Here is a 25,000-nt window from a genome sequence, read left to right as displayed (position 1 = left end):
GCTGCCCTACAGACAGAGACAAGAGGCCAGCCAGTCTAACAGGGGAAGCTGCTGGCCTGCAGACAGAGACAAGAGGCCAGACAGTCTAACAGGGGAAGCTGCTGCCTGGCCTGCAGACAGAGACAAGAGGCCAGACAGTCTAACAGGAAGCTGCTGCCCTGCAGACAGAGACAAGAGGCCAGACAGTCTAACAGGGGAAGCTGCTGCCCTGCAGACAGAGACAAGAGGCCAGACAGTCTAACAGGGGAAGCTGCTGCCCTGCAGACAGAGACAAGAGGCCAGACAGTCTAACAGGGGAAGCTGCTGGCCTGCAGACAGAGACAAGAGGCCAGACAGTCTAACAGGGGAAGCTGCTGGCCTGCAGACAGAGACAAGAGGCCAGACAGTCTAACAGGAAGCTGCTGCCCTGCAGACAGAGACAAGAGGCCAGACAGTCTAACAGGGGAAGCTGCTGCCTGGCCTGCAGACAGAGACAAGAGGCCAGACAGTCTAACAGGGGAAGCTGCTGCCTGGCCTGCAGACAGAGACAAGAGGCCAGACAGTCTAACAGGGGAAGCTGCTGCCCTGCAGACAGAGACAAGAGGCCAGACAGTCTAACAGGAAGCTGCTGCCCTGCAGACAGAGACAAGAGGCCAGACAGTCTAAGTAACACAATGTCTGACAGTGATGTGGACTGATGGTTTATTTTTGTCAACGACTTCCATGTTTCATTTCAAGTTACAGCACCTGAATTATTGAAAAGGCACTTAAAGTCATGTTTGATCCGAGGACGTCAACGGGCCATTTCAGATGGAATATGAAGGTGACCTTAGCTGGCAGCGTAAACCCAACTGTGCTCTACTAAATGGACCTATTTTACCACAATAACAACAGCATCTGGGCTGTACTGACCAGAAAACACAACACTTTCCAAAATGATGACTCCTCTGTTCTCAGAACTTCTATTTATTCATTACATCGTTGTGCAGAGGGACTGACTGTACAGTAGAACAGCAGAGGGACTGACTGACTGTAGAGTAGAACAGCAGAGGGACTGACTGTAGAACAGCAGAGGGACTGACTGTACAGTAGAACAGCAGAGGGACTGACTGTACAGTAGAACAGCAGAGGGACTGACTGTAGAACAGCAGAGTGACTGACTGTACAGTAGAACAGCAGAGGGACTGACTGTAGAACAGCAGAGGGACTGACTGTACAGTGGGACAGTAGACACCACAGAAGAGCTGAGACACAGTGGTATTACAGTGGGACAGTAGACACCACACAGGGCTGAGACACAGTGGTATTACAGTGGGACAGTAGACACCACACAGGGCTGAGACACAGTGGTATTACAGTGGGACAGTAGACACCACACAGGGCTGAGACACAGTGGTATTACAGTGGGACAGTAGACATCACACAGGGCAGAGACACAGTGGTATTACAGTGGGACAGTAGACACCACACAGGGCTGAGACACAGTGGTATTACAGTGGGACAGTAGACACAACACAGGGCTGAGACACAGTGGTATTACAGTGGGACAGTAGACACCACACAGGGCTGAGACACAGTGGTATTACAGTGGGACAGTAGACATCACACAGGGCTGAGACACAGTGGTATTACAGTGGGACAGTAGACACCACACAGGGCTGAGACACAGTGGTATTACAGTGGGACAGTAGACATCACACAGGGCTGAGACACAGTGGTATTACAGTGGGACAGTAGACATCACACAGGGCAGAGACACAGTGGTATTACAGTGGGACAGTAGACACCACACAGGGCTGAGACACAGTGGTATTACAGTGGGACAGTAGACATCACACAAGGCTGAGACACAGTGGTATTACAGTGGGACAGTAGACATCACACAGGGCTGAGACACAGTGGTATTACAGTGGGACAGTAGACACCACACAGGGCTGAGACACAGTGGTATTACAGTGGGACAGTAGACACCACACAGGGCTGAGACATAGTGGTATTACAGTGGGACAGTAGACATCACACAGGGCTGAGACACAGTGGTATTACAGTGGGACAGTAGACACCACACAGGGCTGAGACACAGTGGTATTACAGTGGGACAGTAGACACCACACAGGGCTGAGACACAGTGGTATTACAGTGGGACAGTAGACATCACACAGGGCTGAGACACAGTGGTATTACAGTGGGACAGTAGACATCACACAGGGCTGAGACACAGTGGTATTACAGTGGTTCTGTGAGGAGCACCCTGCTTGTGGACCACCGGACTGGGAAAATAAATGTGAGGTGCCTGGAGTGAGACAGGCCATCTGGAGTTACGACTGTTATCTGGCTGTCAGTCTGATGATTGGACGGGACAGGTGTTAATCTGGCTGTCAGTCTGATGATTGGACGGGAGAGGAGATTATCTGACTGTCAGTCTGATGATTGGACGGGACAGGTGGTAATCTGGCTGTCAGTCTGATGATTGGACGGGACAGTTGATAATCTGGCTGTCAGCCTGATGATTGGAAGGGACAGGTATTAATCTGGCTGTCAGTCTGATGATTGGACGGGACAGGTGATAATCTGGCTGTCAGTCTGATGATTGGACGGGACAGTTGATAATCTGGCTGTCAGCCTGATGATTGGACGGGACAGGTATTAATCTGGCTGTCAGTCTGATGATTGGACGGGACAGGGCCGGACTAGTCCCCTTGACTGACCAATAGGATTTCTCCACTAAGATGTGTGTCAGTCTGATGAGGTTGATCTCTCACTGGGCGGGGATGGCTGAACAGCTGGCCAATGGCATGGGGGATATGAGTAGCCAGATAACCAATGGCAAGAGGGATGGGAGGAGTTGCCAGGGTGACTGAAGGTGCCAATGTGAAACTGAGGTGCCAGGTAAAACTGAGGTGCCAGGTTAAACTGAGGTGCCAGGGTGAATGAGGTGTCAGGGTGACTGAGGTGCCAGTGTGACTGAAGGTGCCAGGGTGACTGAGGTGCCAGGGTGAAACTGAGGTGCCAGGGTGAAACTGAGGTGCCAGGGTGAAACTGAGGTGCCAGGGTGAAACTGAGGTGCCAGGGTGAAACTGAGGTGCCAGGGTGACTGAGGTGCCAGGGTGAAACTGAGGTGCCAGGGTGACTGAGGTGCCAGGGTGACTGAGGTGCCAGGGTGACTGAGGTGCCAGGGTGACTGAGGCGCCAGGGTGACTGAGGTGTCTATCAGATTATCATTCTGATGTGATGATATTGTAGGATTTTAGGACAAATCTGACTAAATCTGATTCATGTGCTGGCGGTTTGTAATGACGTTAAAGTGAATAAATATAAAGTTAGTTTGGACGGTTCTGGGTGCATTATTTTATTGTTAACAGGAAGTGTGAAAGAGGACCTCTTCAATAACTGATGCAATAGGAGGGTTACACACAAATCTACAAAGTCCCATACCCCAAAAACCCAACAAAATGAAATGGAAGAGATGTTATTTTATTAATCCCACCAAATCCAACCAGGATAAACAACTTGATCAGCTTCCCTTGGCCCCCCCCCCCCCGGTGATTGTCCATAACACAGTTAGGTACTGAGCTAATGACCCCGCTGCCATCTGGGGACAACAGTCACTGTCCTGGGGGGGGGAGATTAGACTCCCATCCTCAGAGTTGCTGACTCCCCCCAGCCTGAGGGGACAACAGTCACTGTCCTGGGGGGGATTAGACTCCCCTCCTCAGGGTTGCTGACTCCCCCCAGCCTGAGGGGACAACAGTCACTATCCTGGGGGGAGATTAGACTCCCCTCCTCAGGGTTGCTGACTCCCCCCAGCCTGAGGGGACAACAGTCACTATCCTGGGGGGAGATTAGACTCCCCTCCTCAGGGTTGCTGACTCCCCCCAGCCTGAGGGAACAACAGTCACTGTCCTGGGGGGGGATTAGACTCCCCTCCTCAGGGTTGCTGACTCCCCCCAGCCTGAGGGGACAACAGAACCTGAGAAGCCACACAGGGGGTGTCAAGTTAACGTTTAGTTTTCTTATTTTGACCTTGGTGCCATTTTACTGGGGCACCTGTTTACGAGGCTCAGTAGAAAGTAGGAGTGAAACGGTTCACCAAACCAACGGTTCACCAAACCAACGGTTCACCAAACCAACGTTTCGGTGCGCATGGCAGGTTTTTGGGATCAGGTTTCAGTTTGTACAGGAAATGAAACGTCAACAGTAACTGTAGCTAATTTATGTATATTTAAGAAAATCCTACGTGTTGTTTTCCCTGATTCCAGATACGATCATGAGTCATATAATGCCGGATGAGAACACAATCAGGAATAACATTCTCTATTTCCTTAAATATAAAAAACGATTAATCGTCAACACTCAAATAAAGTGCAATATGCGTGTGAAATCAGAAAGTAAACATGGCTTGTCATTTCCTACTCCGGAGTAATGTGATAGGCTGGTACTGTTCAGTAGCTCTCTGTAGCCCTGGAGATCCATCCATCCATAAGCACAACCCAGGGTGCATTGGGCCAAATCACTGAAAACTTAGGCTTTAGCTTGTTTATATAGAGCGGGTACTACCTGTCCGCAGAAATGGGTGAGAGGACAAAGTTAATAACGTGGCTCGAGCACTTTCACCAGGTGCTGAAACACTGTATTCTACTCAACCACCGAGAAAGGGCAGATATCCTCAGCTATAAAATGTACCTATTGCTCTCGTAATGTCTCTGTCCCGGTCAGAATCAGCTGCGAAGGGCTGCTTGAATGCAGAGTGGAGGAGAAGTCAGGTTTTTTTTGCGTTTCTGTCTTTCTCCGGTGGGAATACTGGGGGATGTCAGTGTAAATGTGTCAACATGTTTGAGGTGTTGTCTGCTGCATAAACTATTCTGCTTGAGTAGTGGAGACATAATCTCTCTGTCCATCACCGCTGTAATCTACTGAGAAGACAAAACGTTCCCAAACTGGAGATTTATTCCAGGTTTATCAACCTCACCGCTGGTCCTCCTACAGAACTAGTTTCCAGGTTTATCAACCCCAGCGCTGGTCCTCCTACAGAACTAGTTTCCAGGTTTATCAACCCCACCGCTGGTCCTCCTACAGAACTAGTTTCCAGGTTTATCAACCCCACCGCTGGTCCTCCTACAGAACTAGTTTCCAGGTTTATCAACCCCACCGCTGGTCCTCCTACAGAACTAGTTTCCAGGTTTATCAACCCCACCGCTGGTCCTCCTACAGAACTAGTTTCCAGGTTTATCAACCCCACCGCTGGTCCTCCTACAGAACTAGTTTCCAGGTTTATCAACCCCACCGCTGGTCCTCCTACAGAACTAGTTTCCAGGTTTATCAACCCCACCGCTGGTCCTCCTACAGAACTAGTTTCCAGGTTTATCAACCCCACCGCTGGTCCTCCTACAGAACTAGTTTCCAGGTGCGTCTCACAACAAGAACAGTTTGAAATGCGGCGGTTAAGATTTGAATTTGGATTCCTACCTGCTGTAGTTGTTTTAAGGGAAAAGCCTGAAATGTTTTTTTTCAGCTCAGCTTTACATAACAGGCATACAACACAGGGTAGACATAGCCTATAGGGCTCGTGTTTGATGTACTCATTCAGGTTCACAGTGCGAACTGAACCGAGGTACCAGTACCAGTACACCCCTAGTAGAAAGAGTGAGAGAGAGAGAGAGAGAGAGGGGAGAGAGAGAAGGAGACGAGATCGGGTGAGACAACAGGATCTGTGTTTGTGTGTTGTGTCTAGCTCTGGTGTCACAAATCATACCTCACAGCCAAGTGGAAAAAGGTCAAATTTCACAGCTAGAGTCGAAAGCTCAACAACGGGTTGGATACAGGGGTCAAAAGGTCACCGCTGTTCTACGACCGCCTCTGCGGCTGAGTCTCAGCCTGAGTGGCAGATCAATTTGCTGGGAGCCACACATCACAGTGTATTAGAGCCGCCTGTGTTACACTGTTAGTGGAGGATGAAGACAGCCAGGCCAGGCACTGGAGAAGCTTTACCCCAGAAATGATCACCACTCTGGGATAGAACATCTGTGAAGGCAGGGAGGATACAGTCAGTGGGATATTATTATTGAAGCAGGGAGGATACAGTCAGTGGGATATTATTATTGAAGCAGGGAGGATACAGTCAGTGGGATATTATTATTGAAGCAGGGAGGATACAGTCAGTGGGATATTATTATTGAAGGCAGGGAGGATATATTGAAGGAGGACAGGGTATGGCACTGAGACAAACTGGACTCATCTCGTCAGTGTTTGGGGGCGTGTGAAGGAAAAATGACACTTAATGACAATCGTGTTCGACACCTGTACTGTTGTGCTTTAAAGCTATGGCAGTACGAAGCGTGGCAGAATGAAGCATGGCAGTATGAAACGTGACAGTATGAAACGTGGCAGTATGAAACGTGGCAGTACGAAGCGTGGCAGAATGAAGCGTGGCAGTATGAAACGTGGCAGTATGAAACGTGGCAGTATGAAACGTGGCAGTATGAAACGTGGCAGTACGAAACGTGGCAGTATGAAACGTGGCAGTACGAAACGTGGCAGTATGAAACGTGGCATGTCTACAATACAGGGGGACGTCATGTCCACAATACAGGGGGACGTCATGTCTACAATACAGGGGGACATCATGTCTACAATACAGGGGGACATCATGTCTACAATACAGGGGGACGTCATGTCTACAATACAGGGGGACATCATGTCTACAATACAGGGGGACATCATCTCTACAATACAGGGGGACATCATGTCTACAATACAGGGGGACATCATGTCTACAATACAGGGGGACGTCATGTCTACAATACAGGGGGACGTCATGTCTACAATACAGGGGGACGTCTCATCATGTCTACAATACAGGGGGACGTCATGTCTACAATACAGGGGGACGTCATGTCTACAATACAGGGGGACGTCATGTCTACAATACAGGGGGACATCATGTCTACAATACAGGGGGACATCATGTCTACAATACAGGGGGACATCATGTCTACAATACAGGGAGACATCATGTCTACAATAGAGGGGGACATCATGTCCACAATACAGGGGGACGTCATGTCCACAATACAGGGGGACGTCATGTCTATAATACAGGGGGACATCATGTCCACAATACAGGGGGACATCATGTCTACAATACAGGGGGACATCATGTCTACAATACAGGGGGACATCATGTCTACAATACAGGGGGACATCATGTCTACAATACAGGGGGACATCATGTCTACAATACAGGGGGACGTGACATCATGTCTACAATACAGGGGGACATCATGTCTACAATACAGGGGGACGTCATGTCTACAATACAGGGGGACATCATGTCTACAATACAGGGGGACGTCATGTCTACAATACAGGGGGACATCATGTCTACAATACAGGGGGACGTCATGTCTATAATACAGGGGGACGTCATGTCCACAATACAGGGGGACGTCTCATCATGTCTACAATACAGGGGGACGTCATGTCTACAATACAGGGGGACATCATGTCTACAATACAGGGGGACGTCTCATCATGTCTACAATACAGGGGGACGTCATGTCTATAATACAGGGGGACATCATGTCTACAATACAGGGGGACATCATGTCTACAATACAGGGGGACGTCTCATCATGTCTACAATACAGGGGGACGTCATGTCTATAATACAGGAGGACATCATGTCTACAATACAGGGGGACATCATGTCTACAATACAGGGGGACGTCTCATCATGTCTACAATACAGGGGACGTCATGTCTATAATACAGGGGGACATCATGTCTACAATACAGGGGGACATCATGTCTACAATACAGGGGGACGTCATGTCTACAATACAGGGGGACATCATGTCTACAATACAGGGGGACGTCATGTCTACAATACAGGGGGACATCATGTCTACAATACAGGGGGACATCATGTCTACAATACAGGGGGACGTCATGTCTACAATACAGGGGGACGTCATGTCTACAATACAGGGGGACATCATGTCTACAATACAGGGGGACGTCATGTCTACAATACAGGGGGACATCATGTCTACAATACAGGGGGACGTCATGTCTACAATACAGGGGGACGTCATGTCTACAATACAGGGGGACATCATGTCTACAATACAGGAGGACATCATGTCTACAATACAGGGGGACATCATGTCTACAATACAGGGGGACGTCTCATCATGTCTACAATACAGGGGGACGTCATGTCTACAATACAGGGGGACATCATGTCTACAATACAGGGGGACGTCATGTCTACAATACAGGGGGACGTCATGTCTACAATACAGGGGGACATCATGTCTACAATACAGGGGGACGTCTCATCATGTCTACAATACAGGGGGACATCATGTCTACAATACAGGGGACGTCATGTCTACAATACAGGGGGACGTCATGTCTACAATACAGGGGGACATCATGTCTACAATACAGGGGGACGTCATGTCTACAATACAGGGGGACATCATGTCTACAATACAGGGGGACGTCATGTCTACAATACAGGGGGACGTCATGTCTACAATACAGGGGGACATCATGTCTACAATACAGGGGGACGTCATGTCTACAATACAGGGGGACGTCATGTCTACAATACAGGGGGACATCATGTCCACAATACAGGGGGACATCATGTCCACAATACAGGGGGACGTCATGTCTACAATACAGGGGGACATCATGTCTACAATACAGGGGGACGTGACATCATGTCTACAATACAGGGGGACATCATGTCTACAATACAGGGGGACGTCATGTCTACAATACAGGGGGACATCATGTCTACAATACAGGGGGACGTCATGTCTACAATACAGGGGGACATCATGTCTACAATACAGGGGGACGTCATGTCTATAATACAGGGGGACGTCATGTCAACAATACAGGGGGACGTCTCATCATGTCTACAATACAGGGGGACGTCATGTCTACAATACAGGGGGACATCATGTCTACAATACAGGGGGACGTCTCATCATGTCTACAATACAGGGGGACGTCATGTCTATAATACAGGGGGACATCATGTCTACAATACAGGGGGACATCATGTCTACAATACAGGGGGACGTCTCATCATGTCTACAATACAGGGGGACGTCATGTCTATAATACAGGAGGACATCATGTCTACAATACAGGGGGACATCATGTCTACAATACAGGGGGACGTCTCATCATGTCTACAATACAGGGGGACGTCATGTCTATAATACAGGGGGACATCATGTCTACAATACAGGGGGACATCATGTCTACAATACAGGGGGACGTCATGTCTACAATACAGGGGGACATCATGTCTACAATACAGGGGGACGTCATGTCTACAATACAGGGGGACATCATGTCTACAATACAGGGGGACATCATGTCTACAATACAGGGGGACGTCATGTCTACAATACAGGGGGACGTCATGTCTACAATACAGGGGGACATCATGTCTACAATACAGGGGGACGTCATGTCTACAATACAGGGGGACATCATGTCTACAATACAGGGGGACGTCATGTCTACAATACAGGGGGACGTCATGTCTACAATACAGGGGGACATCATGTCTACAATACAGGAGGACATCATGTCTACAATACAGGGGGACATCATGTCTACAATACAGGGGGACGTCTCATCATGTCTACAATACAGGGGGACGTCATGTCTACAATACAGGGGGACATCATGTCTACAATACAGGGGGACGTCATGTCTACAATACAGGGGGACGTCATGTCTACAATACAGGGGGACATCATGTCTACAATACAGGGGGACGTCTCATCATGTCTACAATACAGGGGGACATCATGTCTACAATACAGGGGGACGTCATGTCTACAATACAGGGGGACGTCATGTCTACAATACAGGGGGACATCATGTCTACAATACAGGGGGACGTCATGTCTACAATACAGGGGGACATCATGTCTACAATACAGGGGGACGTCATGTCTACAATACAGGGGGACGTCATGTCTACAATACAGGGGGACATCATGTCTACAATACAGGGGGACGTCATGTCTACAATACAGGGGGACGTCATGTCTACAATACAGGGGGACATCATGTCCACAATACAGGGGGACGTCATGTCTACAATACAGGGGGACATCATGTCTATAATACAGGGGGACGTCATGTCTACAATACAGGGGGACGTGCTGTGTACACAAATCAAATTCCCTATTCAGTTTAAAATCCCTCTGGTATGAAACAACACTGTTCATATCTAAATACATGATTTAATGTGTTTCTCCTAAAACAAATGATTAGATATAAACTGTGTCTTGTTCTGCCAATTCATTTCATCTCGTCTGTTAATAATGTCTTTGGATACGTCCCATATGGCACCATATCCCCAAAGGGCCCTGGTCAACAGTAGTCCTCTACATAGGGAATAGGCTGTCATTTAGTCCACAACATAGGGAATAGGGTGCCATTTAGTCCACTTCAAAGGGAATAGGGTGCCATTTAGTCCACTGCATAGGGAATAGGGTGCCATTTAGTCCACTACATAGGGAATAGGGTGCCATTTAGTCCACCAAATAGGGAATAGGGTGCCATTTAGTCCACTACATAGGGAATAGGGTGCCATTTAGTCCACTAAATAGGCAATAGAGTGACATTTAGTCCACTACATAGGGAATAGGGTGTCATTTAGTCCACTATAGAGGGAATAGGGTGTCATTTAGTCCAATACATAGGGAATAGGCTGTCATTTAGTCCACTACATAGAGAATAGGGTGCCATTTGGGACAAAGCAGGGCCATACTAAGACCATACTAGGAGCATTAAAGACAGCACTTCGTTCAGCGGTTGATCAGTACAAGTATAATTCAAAGATTATTGAGGTAAATCCCAGACATTTGACCCAAATCTGGAACCCCCCCCAAAAATAAACATTGTGGGATTAATGATGTGAATAAATACCAGTGTGTGATGGCCCTAGAAAATCTATGTTGCTTTTCATATTCTAATCTGTAGCCCTACAGGTTTCATTACTTTATGTCTAAATGAAAATCAGATCGCCCAACAGAAGAATGGGATTCAGTCAAAAACCGTCCCCTTATCAGCAGTTAAATCCATGTTTTACCTCTGAGTCTGCAGATAATGTTCCACTATGGGAATACGTGTTCCTAACACACACACACACACACACTAACCTAATGTAGCAGGCGTAAAATAAATGCCTGAAACTAGATCCCCCTACATACTGGTCTGAAACTAGATCCCCCTACATACTGGTCTGAAACTAGATCCCCTACGTACTGGTCTGAAACTAGATCCCCCTACATACTGGTCTGAAACTAGATCCCCTACATACTGGTCTGAAACTAGATCCCCTACATACTGGTCTGAAACTAGATCCCCTATATACTGGTCTGAAACTAGATCCCCCTACATACTGGCCTGAAACTAGATCCCCCTAGATACTGGTCTGAAACTAGATCCCCCTACATACTGGCCTGAAACTAGATCCCCCTACATACTGGTCTGAAACTAGATCCCCTACATACTGTTATGAAACTAGATCCCCTACATACTGGTCTGAAACTAGATCCCCTACATACTGTTATGAAACTAGATCCCCCTACATACTGGTCTGAAACTAGATCCCCCTACATACTGGTCTGAAACTAGATCCCCTACATACTGGTCTGAAACTAGATCCCCCTACATACTGGTCTGAAACTAGATCCCCCTACATACTGGTCTGAAACTAGATCCCCCTACATACTGGCCTGAAACTAGATCCCCCTACATACTGGTCTGAAACTAGATCCCCTACATACTGGTCTGAAACTAGATCCCCCTACATACTATCCTGAAACTAGATCCCCTACATACTGGTCTGAAACTAGATCCCCCTACATACTGGTCTGAAACTAGATCCCCCTACATAGTGGTCTGAAACTAGATCCCCCTACATACTGGCCTGAAACTAGATCCCCCTACATACTGGTCTGAAACTAGATCCCCTACATACTGTTATGAAACTAGATCCCCTACATACTGGTCTGAAACTAGATCCCCCTACATACTGGTCTGAAACTAGATCCCCCTACATACTGGTCTGAAACTAGATCCCCTACATACTGGTCTGAAACTAGACCCCCCTACATACTGGTCTGAAACTAGATCCCCTACATACTGGTCTGAAACTAGATCCCCCTACATACTGGTCTGAAACTAGATCCCCCTACATACTGGTCTGAAACTAGATCCCCCTACATACTGGTCTGAAACCATATCCCCCTACATACTGGTCTGAAACTAGATCCCCCTACATACTGGTCTGAAACTAGATCCCCCTACATACTGGTCTGAAACTAGATCCCCTACATACTGGTCTGAAACTAGATCCCCCTACATACTGGTCTGAAACTAGATCCCCTACATACTGGTCTGAAACTAGATCCCCCTACATACTGGTCTGAAACTAGATCCCCTACATACTGGTCTGAAACTAGATCCCCCTACATACTGGTCTGAAACTAGATCCCCTACATACTGGTCTGAAACCAGTATGTAGGGGATTTCCATTTCCCTGACAACCACAACATCAACAGGGTCTCTGTTCCATTTCCCCTGACAACCAGAACATCCACAGGGTCTCTCATTCCCTGAGTCCCTGGGGTAGGTCTCTGGGGTAGTAGGTCTCTGGGGGGGTAGGTCTCTGGGGGGGTAGGTCCCTGGGGGTAGGTCTCTGGGGTAGGTCCCTGGGGTAGGTCTCCGGGTAGGTCTCCGGGTAGGTCTCCGGGGTCTGGGGTAGGTCTCCGGGTAGGTCTCTGGGGTAGGTCTCTGGGGTAGGTCTCCGGGGTAGGTCTCTGGGGTCCGGGTAGGTCCCTGGGGTAGGTCTCTGGGGTATGTCTCTGGGGTAGGTCTCCGGGTAGGTCTCCGGGGTAGGTCTCTGGGGTAGGTCTCCGGGGTAGGTATCCGGGGTAGGTGTCCGGGGTAGGTCTCTGGGGTAGGTCTCCGGGGTAGGTCTCTGGGGTAGGACCCTGGGGTAGGTCTCCGGGGTAGGTCTCCGGGGTAGGTCTCCAGGGTAGGTCCATGGGGTAGGTCTCTGGGGTAGGTCTCTGGGGTAGGTCTCTGGGGTAGGTCCCTGGGGTAGGTCTCCGGGGTAGGTCTCTGGGGTAGGTCTCCAGGGGTAGGTCCCTGGGGTAGGCTCTGGGGTAGGTCTGCCAGCCGTCAGACACAGAGACGGAGGAACCTTGTCTCTCCAGGTATCCATGAGGGGACTCCACTCAATGCAGACACACACACTGGCTGGATGGCTGGTACACACAAACCCCGTGCACCTGGCAACACTGCCTGTCTGCACTAGACAATGTTTACACTGTGATGTTTGTGTCTGGAGCTTAATGTTTAACTAACTGAATGTGTTTTAGCCTAATCTGAGGTCGTCCACTGAGCAGAACCCTTAGAGAACACACTGACTAACGATCACAGAAACACACAGGAAGAAACTAGCTCATCACCATGCTGTTATTTATTTATTTATCTTGCTCCTTTGCACTCCAGTATCTCTACTTGCACATTCATCTTCTGCACATCTACCATTCCAGTGTTTAATTGCTATATTGTAATTGTTTTGTCACTGTGGCCTATTTATTGCCTTACCTCCCTAACCTTACTACATTTGCACACACTGTATATAGACTTATATAGACCTTCTATTGTGTTATTGACTGTACGTTTGTTTATTCCATGTGTAACTCTGTGTTGTTGTTTGTGTCGCACTGCTTTGCTTTATCTTGTCCAGGTCGCAGTTGTAAATGAGAACTTGTTCTCAACTGGCCTACCTGGTTAAATAAAGGTGAAATATTATATATAGATATATATATATATATATATATATATTTTTAAGAACCATACAAGTTATAATACTAGATTGGTCATGAACCTTCTTATGACAGGATAAAAGTCAGCCATGTTGGTCAGGGAGTTAGTAAACCATGGTTTTGCAGTGCTGTGATAAGATAATGTAAAATAAAGAATTTGAAGATTGTATCTGCACTAGCTAGCTAGCAAGCCAGTTTTAGAGGAATGATTCCATTACATTTTCTAATTAACTGCCGATGTGACAACATTCCATTCAAACAGATGCAGTCGACCCACAGCCATACACCGGCTGACAGCAGCTGATGACAGGATGTAGACTAGTCATACTGGTCTAGTATCATATCAAATAGCACTCACAGTCTCTACTGACATTCATTCCACTTAGACTGGTTTGGATTTCTCCCTGACCAATATGGCCGCCATTTCTCACCAGAATTCTGGAACCTTTAGGGTTTATGACATCGTCCCTCTGTATGCTAGGAGCCCTTAAACTGCTCCGTCTTACTCATTAATCACACACACCAGGAGACTAGAACATCTAGTACTGTCAATTACACATCAGCCTTGTTTATCAACCTTTAGCTACACCAGACACTGATTACCCAGAACCTTGTTTATCAACCCTTAAGATACACTGACTACCCAGAACCTTGTTTATCAACCTTTAGCTACACCACAGACACTGATTACCCAGAACCTTGTTTATCAACCCTTAGATACACAGACTACCCAGAACCTTGTTTATCAAGCCTTAGATACACAGACTACCCAGAACCTTGTTTATCAACCCTTAGATACACTGACTACCCAGAACCTTGTTTATCAACCCTTAGATACACTGACTACCCAGAACCTTGTTTATCAACCTTTAGATTCACCAGACACTGACTACCCAGAACCTTGTTTATCAACCTTTAGATTCACCAGACACTGATTACCCAGAACCTTGTTTATCAACCTTTAGATACATATCACAGAGACAGTAAAATTAGAGTGGTGAGTGGCACAGTGGTCTAAAGCACTGCATCTCAGTGCAAGAGGCGGCACTACAGACACCCTGGTTCGATTCCAGGCTGTATCACAACCGACCGTGATTGGGAGTCCCATAGGGCGGCGCACAATTGGCCCAGCATCATCCGGGTTTGGCCGGGGTAGGCCATCATTGTAAATAAGAATTTGTTCTTAACTGACTTGCCTAGTTAAATAAAGGTTACATTTAATTTAAAAAACAACCCATATAGATAGACATCCACAGAGACTAGACCCTGTTCAGTACCCTAACTACTCATCTACCTTATTTATCAACCAATAGGCTACCTCCAGACCCTGTTCAGTACCCTAACTACTCATCTACCTTATTTATCAACCAATAGGCTACCTCCAGACCCTGTTCAGTACCCTAACTACTCATCTACCTTATTTATCAACCAATAGGCTACCTCCAGACCCTGTTCAGTACCCTAACTACTCATCTACCTTATTTATCAACCAATAGGCTACCTCCAGACCCTGTTCAGTACCCTACCGACTCATCTACCTTATTTATCAACCAATAGGCTACCTCCAGACCCTGTTCAGTACCCTACCGACTCATCTACCTTATTTATCAACCAATAGGCTACCTCCAGACCCTGTTCAGTACCCTACCTACTCATTTACCTTATTTATCAACCAATAGGCTACCTCCAGACCCTGTTCAGTACCCTAACTACTCATCTACCTTATTTATCAACCAATAGGTTACCTCCAGACCCTGTTCAGTACCCTAACTACTCATCTACCTTATTTATCAACCAATAGGTTACCTCCAGACCCTGTTCAGTACCCTAACTACTCATCTACCTTATTTATCAACCAATAGGCTACCTCCAGACCCTGTTCAGTACCCTACCTACTCATCTACCTTATTTATCAACCAATAGGCTACCTCCAGACCCTGTTCAGTACCCTAACTATTCATCTACCTTATTTATCAACCAATAGGCTACCTCCAGACCCTGTTCAGTACCCTAACTACTCATCTACCTTATTTATCAACCAATAGGCTACCTCCAGACCCTGTTCAGTACCCTACCTACTCATTTACCTTATTTATCAACCAATAGGCTACCTCCAGACCCTGTTCAGTACCCTAACTACTCATCTACCTTATTTATCAACCAATAGGCTACCTCCAGACCCTGTTCAGTACCCTACCTACTCATTTACCTTATTTATCAACCAATAGGCTACCTCCAGACCCTGTTCATTACCCTACCCACTCATCTACCTTATTTATCAACCAATAGGCTACCTCCAGACCCTGTTCAGTACCCTACCCACTCATCTACCTTATTTATCAACCAATAGGCTACCTCCAGACCCTGTTCAGTACCCTACCTACTCATCTACCTTATTTATCAACCAATAGGCTACCTCCAGACCCTGTTCAGTACCCTACCTACTCATCTACCTTATTTATCAACCAATAGGCTACCTCCAGACCCTGTTCAGTACCCTAACTACTCATCTACCTTATTTATCAACCAATAGGTTACCTCCAGACCCTGTTCATTACCCTACCTACTCATCTACCTTATTTATCAACCAATAGGCTACCTCCAGACCCTGTTCAGTACCCTAACTACTCATCTACCTTATTTATCAACCAATAGGCTACCTCCAGCACCAGTAAGAGTCGTGGCAGGGTGTTTAACTGGATAAATGTGAACACTGTTTTACTCTCTCCATGCAGTCTTATTACAGACAGGGAATCCTTCTGTCCCACTGAGGGCTGCCAGTAAAAACATTCTAGTTCCTCCTCTCTCTCATAGCTCCTCCCTCCTCGTCTATCATAGCTCCTCTCTCCTCGTCTCTCATAGCTCCTCCCTCCTCATCTCTCATAGCTCCTCCCTCCTCGTCTCTCATAGCTCCTCTCTCCTCGTCTATCATAGCTCCTCTCTCCTCGTCTCTCATAGCTCCTCCCTCCCCGTCTCTCATAGCTCCTCTCTCCTCGTCTCTCATAGCTCCTCCCTCCTCGTCTCTCATAGCTCCTCCCTCCTCGTCTCTCATAGCTCCTCCCTCCCCGTCTCTCATAGCTCCTCCCTCCCCGTCTCTCATAGCTCCTCCCTCCTCGTCTCTCATAGCTCCTCCCTCCTCGTCTCTCATAGCTCGTCTCTCATAGCTCCTCCCTCCTCGTCCCCTCCTCGTCTCATAGCTCCTCCCTCTAGCTCCATATCTTTCATAGATCCCTCTGTAGTTGGAAATTACAGAAGGTAAGTGAACAGAGGTGTGGATGGATGGGCCCTGGTCAGAGGAGAGGACGGATGGGCCCTGGTCAGAGGAGAGGATGAGGGTTACGTCCAAAATGGCACCCTATTCCCTTTACAGTGCACTATTTCTGACGAGGGCCCATAGGGTGAGCCAAAATAAGTGCACAATATAGGGATTAGGGTGCAATTTTGGACCATGGCCGAGGAGACCAGTTGAGGTTCAAAGACATAGATCCTCAGAGGGCTGCAGAGGGTAACATCCAGGTCTGGAACACCAACACAACCACAAGGCAGCAGGGTGGTAAAACTGGGCTCCAGAGATCAGTGATGGTTTTATGCTTACGACCCCATATCTGTCCTGCAACCTGCTGTGGCCAGCCGCCATTACAGCAGGGAGAGGACATACCAATACCACACACAGGATGTAGAAACACACACAACCCTACAGGGGCCCTGCAGAGAGGATAGTCCCCAGTCTAGAACAGGGGCCCTGCAGAGAGGAGAGTCCCCAGTCTAGAACAGGGGCCCTGCAGAGAGGATAGTCCCCAGTCTAGAACAGGGGCCCTGCAGAGAGTATAGTCCCCAGTCTAGAACAGGGGCCCTGCAGAGAGGATAGACCCCAGTCTAGAACAGGGGCCCTGCAGAGAGTATAGTCCCCAGTCTAGAACAGGGGCCCTGCAGAGAGTATAGTCCCCAGTCTAGAACAGGGGCCCTGTAGAGAGTATAGTCCCCAGTCTAGAACACGGGCCCTGCAGAGAGTATAGTCCCCAGTCTAGAACAGGGGCCCTGCAGAGAGGAGAGTCCCCAGTCTAGAACAGGGGCCCTGCAGAGAGGAGAGTCCCCAGTCTAGAACAGGGGCCCTGCAGAGAGGATAGTCCCCAGTCTAGAACAGGGGCCCTGCAGAGAGGATAGTCCCCAGTCTAGAACAGGGGCCCTGCAGAGAGTATAGTCCCCAGTCTAGAACAGGGGCCCTGCAGAGAGGATAGACCCCAGTCTAGAACAGGGGCCCTGCAGAGAGTATAGTCCCCAGTCTAGAACAGGGGCCCTGCAGAGAGTATAGTCCCCAGTCTAGAACAGGGGCCCTGTAGAGAGTATAGTCCCCAGTCTAGAACAGGGGCCCTGCAGAGAGTATAGTCCCCAGTCTAGAACAGGGGCCCTGCAGAGAGGAGAGTCCCCAGTCTAGAACAGGGGCCCTGCAGAGAGGAGAGTCCCCAGTCTAGAACAGGGGCCCTGCAGAGAGGATAGTCCCCAGTCTAGAACAGGGGCCCTGCAGAGAGGACACTGTCCAGCCTATTCTCTCAATGTCTGGCTGCCTGCCTGTCTGCCTGTTATTGTACCCCAGGCTCCAATCAGTAGGCAGGGTTGAGCAGAGGCTGGTTAAGAGAACATGTGTTGGTCTGCCCAATGACAAGGCACCACTGTTTCCCTACAGAGAGACATGCAGTAGATTCCTCTGACTCACCTAGGGGGGGTCAAAGGTCAGAGCTCTGGACAGGAAGCAGAGGTTTAACAGGCTGTTCTTTACACCACACACAACATACAGGCTTCTCTCTCTGCTCTGGCTGTCCACAAACAGCAGATTCTGACCTCCACCGAGTGGGTCGGAACTGTGTGTGTGTGTGTGTGTGTGTGTGTGTGTGTGTGCGTGTGCGTGTGCGTGTGCGCGTGCGCGTGTGCGTGTGCGTGCGCGTGTGCGTGTGCGTGTGTGTGTGTGTGTGTAAGCACCCTTTCACATAAAGCATAAATAAAACAGATAAACCCAGGTCTTGAGGTAATTCCCTGAGAGGAATTACAACAGGCCCTTCCTGATTCAAACTGATGAAATTAGCCTTTCCCATTAAACATTAACAACCCCATTGATGTTAGAAACCATGTGAGGAGGAAGGTAGCTCTGTAAACACCATAAAACAGGGGGGAGACGGGGGAGGAGGGAGGGAGGCTGTAAAATGAATCCTGTTCAAGCTGCAGGAAGGGAGGGTGAGGTGAACCTGTTTTCTAAACCCACCTACCGCTCACTCACTTATCAAATATTCAACATCTCCTGAGAATTCAATTTCATTCTGCCTCCCACCCAACCGGCGTGATGCTGCAGCTCAGCGCTGTCATGTGGGACCCCTGGTTGCTTTCCTCCTCTGGAAACATCAAAACACCTTCTGCACCCCTCTGGGCTTTTCCTTGCATCAATCTCACCAAATCTGTGGTGTGGTGTGGTGTGTGTGTGTGTGTGTGTGTGTCTGTGTCTGTCTGTCTGTCTGTGGACGTGTTCAACTATACTTGTGGGGACCACAAGGTGAAATGTTATTTATAGGGGATTTGGGGTTAAGGTTAGGTTTAGATTTCAGGTTAAGGTTAGGTTTAGATTTCAGGTTAAGGTTAGGTTTAGATTTCGGGTTAAGGTTAGGTTTAGATTTGGGGTTAAGGTTAGGGTAAACAGGATTTTGAATGGGACTGAATTGTGCGTCCCCAGAAGGTTAGTTATACAGGACTGTGGGAGTGTTAGAGGATAAAATGGGTTTGTTTTGCAGATGGATGTGTGTTCTACTGGGTCAGAAGGCCTGTACATCAACCCTAATGGGATTCCTCTGTATTCAAACAGAAAACCACATCAAGGTTTCATGAGATGAATAACACTTAGCCAGGGTTATGGCGGGGTACAAGAGAGCCAGGGTTATGGCGGGGTACAAGAGAGCCAGGGTTATGGCGGGGTACAAGAGAGCCAGGGTTATGGCGGGGTACAAGAGAGCCAGGGTTATGGCGGGGTACAAGAGAGCCAGGGTTATGGCGGGGTACAAGAGAGCCAGGGTTATGGCGGGGTACAAGAGAGCCAGGGTTATGGCGGGGTACAAGAGAGCCAGGGTTATGGCGGGGTACAAGAGAGCCAGGGTTATGGCGGGGTACAAGAGAGCCAGGGTTATGGCGGGGTACAAGAGAGCCAGGGTTATGGCGGGGTACAAGAGAGCCAGGGTTATGGCGGGGTACAAGAGAGCCAGGGTTATGGCGGGGTACAAGAGAGCCAGGGTTATGGCGGGGTACAAGAGAGCCAGGGTTATGGCGGGGTACAAGAGAGCCAGGGTTATGGTGGGGTACAGAGTCCTAACGGTACAGAGTCCTAACGGTGCAGAGCCCTAACGGTGCAGAGTCCTAACGGTGCAGAGTCCTAACGGTACAGAGTCCTAACGGTACAGAGCCCTAACGGTACAGAGTCCTAACGGTGCAGAGTCCTAACGGTGCAGAGTCCTAACGGTGCAGAGCCCTAACGGTACAGAGTCCTAACGGTGCAGAGTCGGTACAGAGTCCTAACGGTGCAGAGTCCTAACGGTACAGAGCCCTAACGGTACAGAGTCCTAACGGTGCAGAGTCCTAACGGTGCAGAGTCCTAACGGTGCAGAGTCCTAACGGTACAGAGCCCTAACGGTACAGAGTCCTAACGGTGTAGAGTCCTAACGGCACAGAGTCCTAACGGTGCAGAGTCCTAACGGTGCAGAGTCGTAACGGTTCAGAGTCCTAACGGTACAGAGTCCTAACGGTACAGAGTCCTAGCGGTACAGAGTCCTAGCGGTACAGAGTCCTAACGGTGCAGAGTCCTAACGGTGCAGAGTCCTAACGGTGCAGAGCCCTAACGGTGCAGAGTCCTAACGGTGCAGAGTCCTAACGGTGCAGAGCCCTAACGGTGCAGAGTCCTAACGGTGCAGAGTCCTAACGGTGCAGAGTCGTAACGATGTCTCTCTCTCTCCCTTGAACTCATGTGTGTCTGTGAATCTGAGTCCCTGAATTCCTCAGATCTTAACAATGTATTGAGACTACGTCAGTTAACCTGAGACTGCAGTTTTACTGGCTGCTCTGGAAAATGACCAGGCAGGTAGGTAGGTCACGTAGGTATTGGGCAACAGTACCATTCAATGAACAGGTCATTGTGATTGTTGTTGTCAAGGAAATGTGGAAACCCCCTCTCTGTTGCCATGAGGAAGTCTTCCATTTCAAGTGTCCACCCCTAGTCTGAGCGATGAGGCCAGCCAGTCACTGGTCTGAGAGATGAGGCCAGCCAGTCACTGGTCTGAGCGATGAGGCCAGCCAGTCACTGGTCTGAGAGATGAGGCCAGCCAGACACTGGTCTGAGAGATGAGGCCAGCCAGTCACTGGTCTGAGCGATGAGGCCAGCCAGCCACTGGTCTGAGCGATGAGGCCAGCCAGCCACTGGTCTGAGCGATGAGGCCAGCCAGCCACTGGTCTGAGCGATGAGGCCAGCCAGCCACTGGTCTGAGCGATGAGGCCAGCCAGTCACTGGTCTGAGCGATGAGGCCAGCCAGTCACTGGTCTGAGCGATGAGGCCAGCCAGACACTGGTCTGAGCGATGAGGCCAGCCAGTCACTGGTCTGAGCGATGAGGCCAGCCAGTCACTGGTCTGAGCGATGAGGCCAGCCAGACACTGGTCTGAGCGATGAGGCCAGCCAGCCACTGGTCTGAGCGATGAGGCCAGCCAGTCACTGGTCTGAGCGATGAGGCCAGCCAGTCACTGGTCTGAGAGATGAGGCCAGCCAGACACTGGTCTGAGAGATGAGGCCAGCCAGTCACTGGTCTGAGCGATGAGGCCAGCCAGCCACTGGTCTGAGCGATGAGGCCAGCCAGCCACTGGTCTGAGCGATGAGGCCAGCCAGCCACTGGTCTGAGCGATGAGGCCAGCCAGCCACTGGTCTGAGCGATGAGGCCAGCCAGCCACTGGTCTGAGCGATGAGGCCAGCCAGCCACTGGTCTGAGCGATGAGGCCAGCCACTGGTCTGAGCGATGAGGCCAGCCAGCCACTGGTCTGAGCGATGAGGCCAGCCAGACACTGGTCTGAGCGATGAGGCCAGCCAGTCACTGGTCTGAGCGATGAGGCCAGCCAGACACTGGTCTGAGCGATGAGGCCAGCCAGTCACTGGTCTGAGCGATGAGGCCAGCCAGCCACTGGTCTGAGCGATGAGGCCAGCCAGACACTGGTCTGAGAGATGAGGCCAGCCAGCCACTGGTCTGAGCGATGAGGCCAGCCAGTCACTGGTCTGAGCGATGAGGCCAGCCAGCCACTGGTCTGAGCGATGAGGCCAGCCAGTCACTGGTCTGAGCGATGAGGCCAGCCAGCCACTGGTCTGAGCGATGAGGCCAGCCAGTCACTGGTCTGAGCGATGAGGCCAGCCAGCCACTGGTCTGAGCGATGAGGCCAGCCAGCCACTGGTCTGAGCGATGAGGCCAGACAGCCACTGGTCTGAGCGATGAGGCCAGCCAGCCACTGGTCTGAGCGATGAGGCCAGCCAGCCACTGGTCTAGCTAGCTACCTCTGGCCTCCCCCCGTTTGTCGTCGGCTACCTGTGTGTGTGTGTGTGTGTGTGTGTGTGTGTGTGTGTGTGTGTGTGTGTGTGTGTGTGTGTGTGTGTGTGTGTGTAGCTTACCCTGTATTGATTGAAATGATCTCTATCAGAGGGTTCTTTCTAATCTTGGGCAGATCCAGTCTGGCTCCGCCGAGACGCTTCCCGTTGTCCTTCTTCTGCCCCAGCAGACGCACTGAGTGACCTTCACACATAACACACAGAAATACTAGTCAGGACACCGAGTGACCTTCACACATAACACACAGAAATACTAGTCAGGACACCGAGAGACCTTCACACATAACACACAGAAATACTAGTCAGGACACCGAGTGACCTTCACACATAACACACAGAAATACTAGTCAGGACACCGAGTGACCTTCACACATAACACACAGAAATACTAGTCAGGACACCGAGTGACCTTCACACATAACACACAGAAATACTAGTCAGGACACCGAGTGACCTTCACACATAACACACAGAAATACTAGTCAGGACACCGAGTGACCTTCACACATAACACACAGAAATACTAGTCAGGACACCGAGTGACCTTCACACATAACACACAGAAATACTACATTATAGGCTATAGGAAGAACACAGAGACACACAGAGACACACAGGGTTATGATTTCCATTGATTTCCACTGTTACAGGACAAAAGACAGATGATGTCCACTGTTACAGGACAAAAGACAGGTGATGTCCACTGTTACAGGACAAAAGACAGATGATGTCCACTGTTACAGGACAAAAGACAGGTGATGTCCACTGTTACAGGACAAAAGACAGATGATGTCCACTGTTACAGGACAAAAGACAGGTGATGTCCACTGTTACAGGACAAAAGACAGGTGATGTCCACTGTTACAGGACAAAAGACAGGTGATGTCCACTGTTACAGGACAAAAGACAGGTGATGTCCACTGTTACAGGACAAAAGACAGGTGATGTCCACTGTTACAGGACAAAAGACAGGTGATGTCCACTGTTACAGGACAAAAGACAGGTGATGTCCACTGTTACAGGACAAAAGACAGGTGATGTCCACTGTTACAGGACAAAAGACAGGTGATGTCCACTGTTACAGGACAAAAGACAGGTGATGTCCACTGTTACAGGACAAAAGACAGGTGATGTCCACTGTTACAGGACAAAAGACAGATGATGTCCACTGTTACAGGACAAAAGACCGGTGATGTCCACTGTTACAGGACAAAAGACAGGTGATGTCCACTGTTACAGGACAAAAGACAGGTGATGTCCACTGTTACAGGACAAAAGACCGATGATGTCCACTGTTACAGGACAAAAGACCGATGATGTCCACTGTTACAGGACAAAAGACAGGTGATGTCCACTGTTACAGGACAAAAGACAGGTGATGTCCACTGTTACAGGACAAAAGACCGATGATGTCCACTGTTACAGGACAAAAGACCGATGATGTCCACTGTTACAGGACAAAAGACAGGTGATAAGACCCCTGGGTGAGATGGAGGGATGGAGAAATGGAGGGATGGAGGGGTAGAGAAACAGAGGGATGGAGGAGTAGAGAAACGGAGGGATGGAGGAGTAGAGAAAAGGAGGGATGGAGGGGTGGAGAAATGGAGGGGTAGAGAAACAGAGGGATGGAGGAGTAGAGAAACAGAGGGATGGAGGAGTAGAGAAACGGAGGGATGGAGGGGTGGAGAAATGGAGGGTAGAGAAACAGAGGGATGGAGGAGTAGAGAAACAGAGGGATGGAGGGGTAGAGAAACGGAGGGATGGAGGAGTAGAGAAACGGAGGGATGGAGGAGTAGAGAAACGGAGAGATGGAGGGGTAGAGAAACGGAGGGATGGAGGAGGATGGAGGGAAACGGATGGAGGGGTAGAGTTATTTATCTGTCTCATAATTTCTCATTCAGACAATCTCACGGTAAGAAGGACAAAGCTGCTCACAATGACAAATGGAAAGATGTATTTCATTAAATTGCGGCTTTTTAACGATATCTCTTTTCAACAGCATGTAATTAAAATCATATGAAAAATGTAATGATTGTTGCAGAGCAGGTGAGACGCGTAAATTGATGGGAACAAAGGTCTCTGGTGCTCTGTACTGTGGGTGTAAATTGTAAATATATATATTAAAACAATATATTTAAGGGACAAAGAAAAAGCTAACATTTAAACACTTGGGACATCAGGAGCCTGCTTTTCCAAATAAAATAATTATTTCAGCATACTTCTCAATAGCAGCTTATCCTGCCTAAACCAGCCTAACCCCGCAAACTGGAAGTCGCTTTAGTAATGCTATAGGCTAGCTAATGCTGTATGTAAATGTAAATGTATGTATTAGTAATGCTATAGGCTAGCTAATGATGTATGTAAATGTAAATGTATGTATTAGTAATGCTATAGGCTAGATAATGCTGTATGTAAATGTAATATATTAGTAATGCTATAGGCTAGCTAATGCTGTATGTAAATGTAAATGTATGTATTAGTAATGCTATAGGCTAGCTAATGCTTTTAATGTATGTATTAGTAATG

At 48.7% G+C, this 25,000-nt stretch overlaps 1 protein-coding gene across 1 annotated transcript in view; it reads right to left on the bottom strand.

Annotated features, from left to right (window-relative positions):
- Positions 1-25,000, bottom strand: part of cdkal (CDK5 regulatory subunit-associated protein 1-like 1) — an 807,683-nt gene that overhangs the window by 535,637 nt on the left and 247,046 nt on the right. Inside the window, 1 exon segment of the mRNA NM_001173677.1 lies at positions 22,538-22,658. Within this exon segment, the coding sequence (NP_001167148.1) occupies positions 22,538-22,658 (121 nt within the window).

This window comes from Salmo salar, chromosome ssa05 (assembly GCF_905237065.1).
Source record: "Salmo salar chromosome ssa05, Ssal_v3.1, whole genome shotgun sequence".
Classification (NCBI taxonomy): Eukaryota; Metazoa; Chordata; class Actinopteri; order Salmoniformes; family Salmonidae; genus Salmo; species Salmo salar.
Note: the sequence above shows the minus strand (reverse complement) of the source record. Positions and strands in the feature narration are given on the sequence as shown.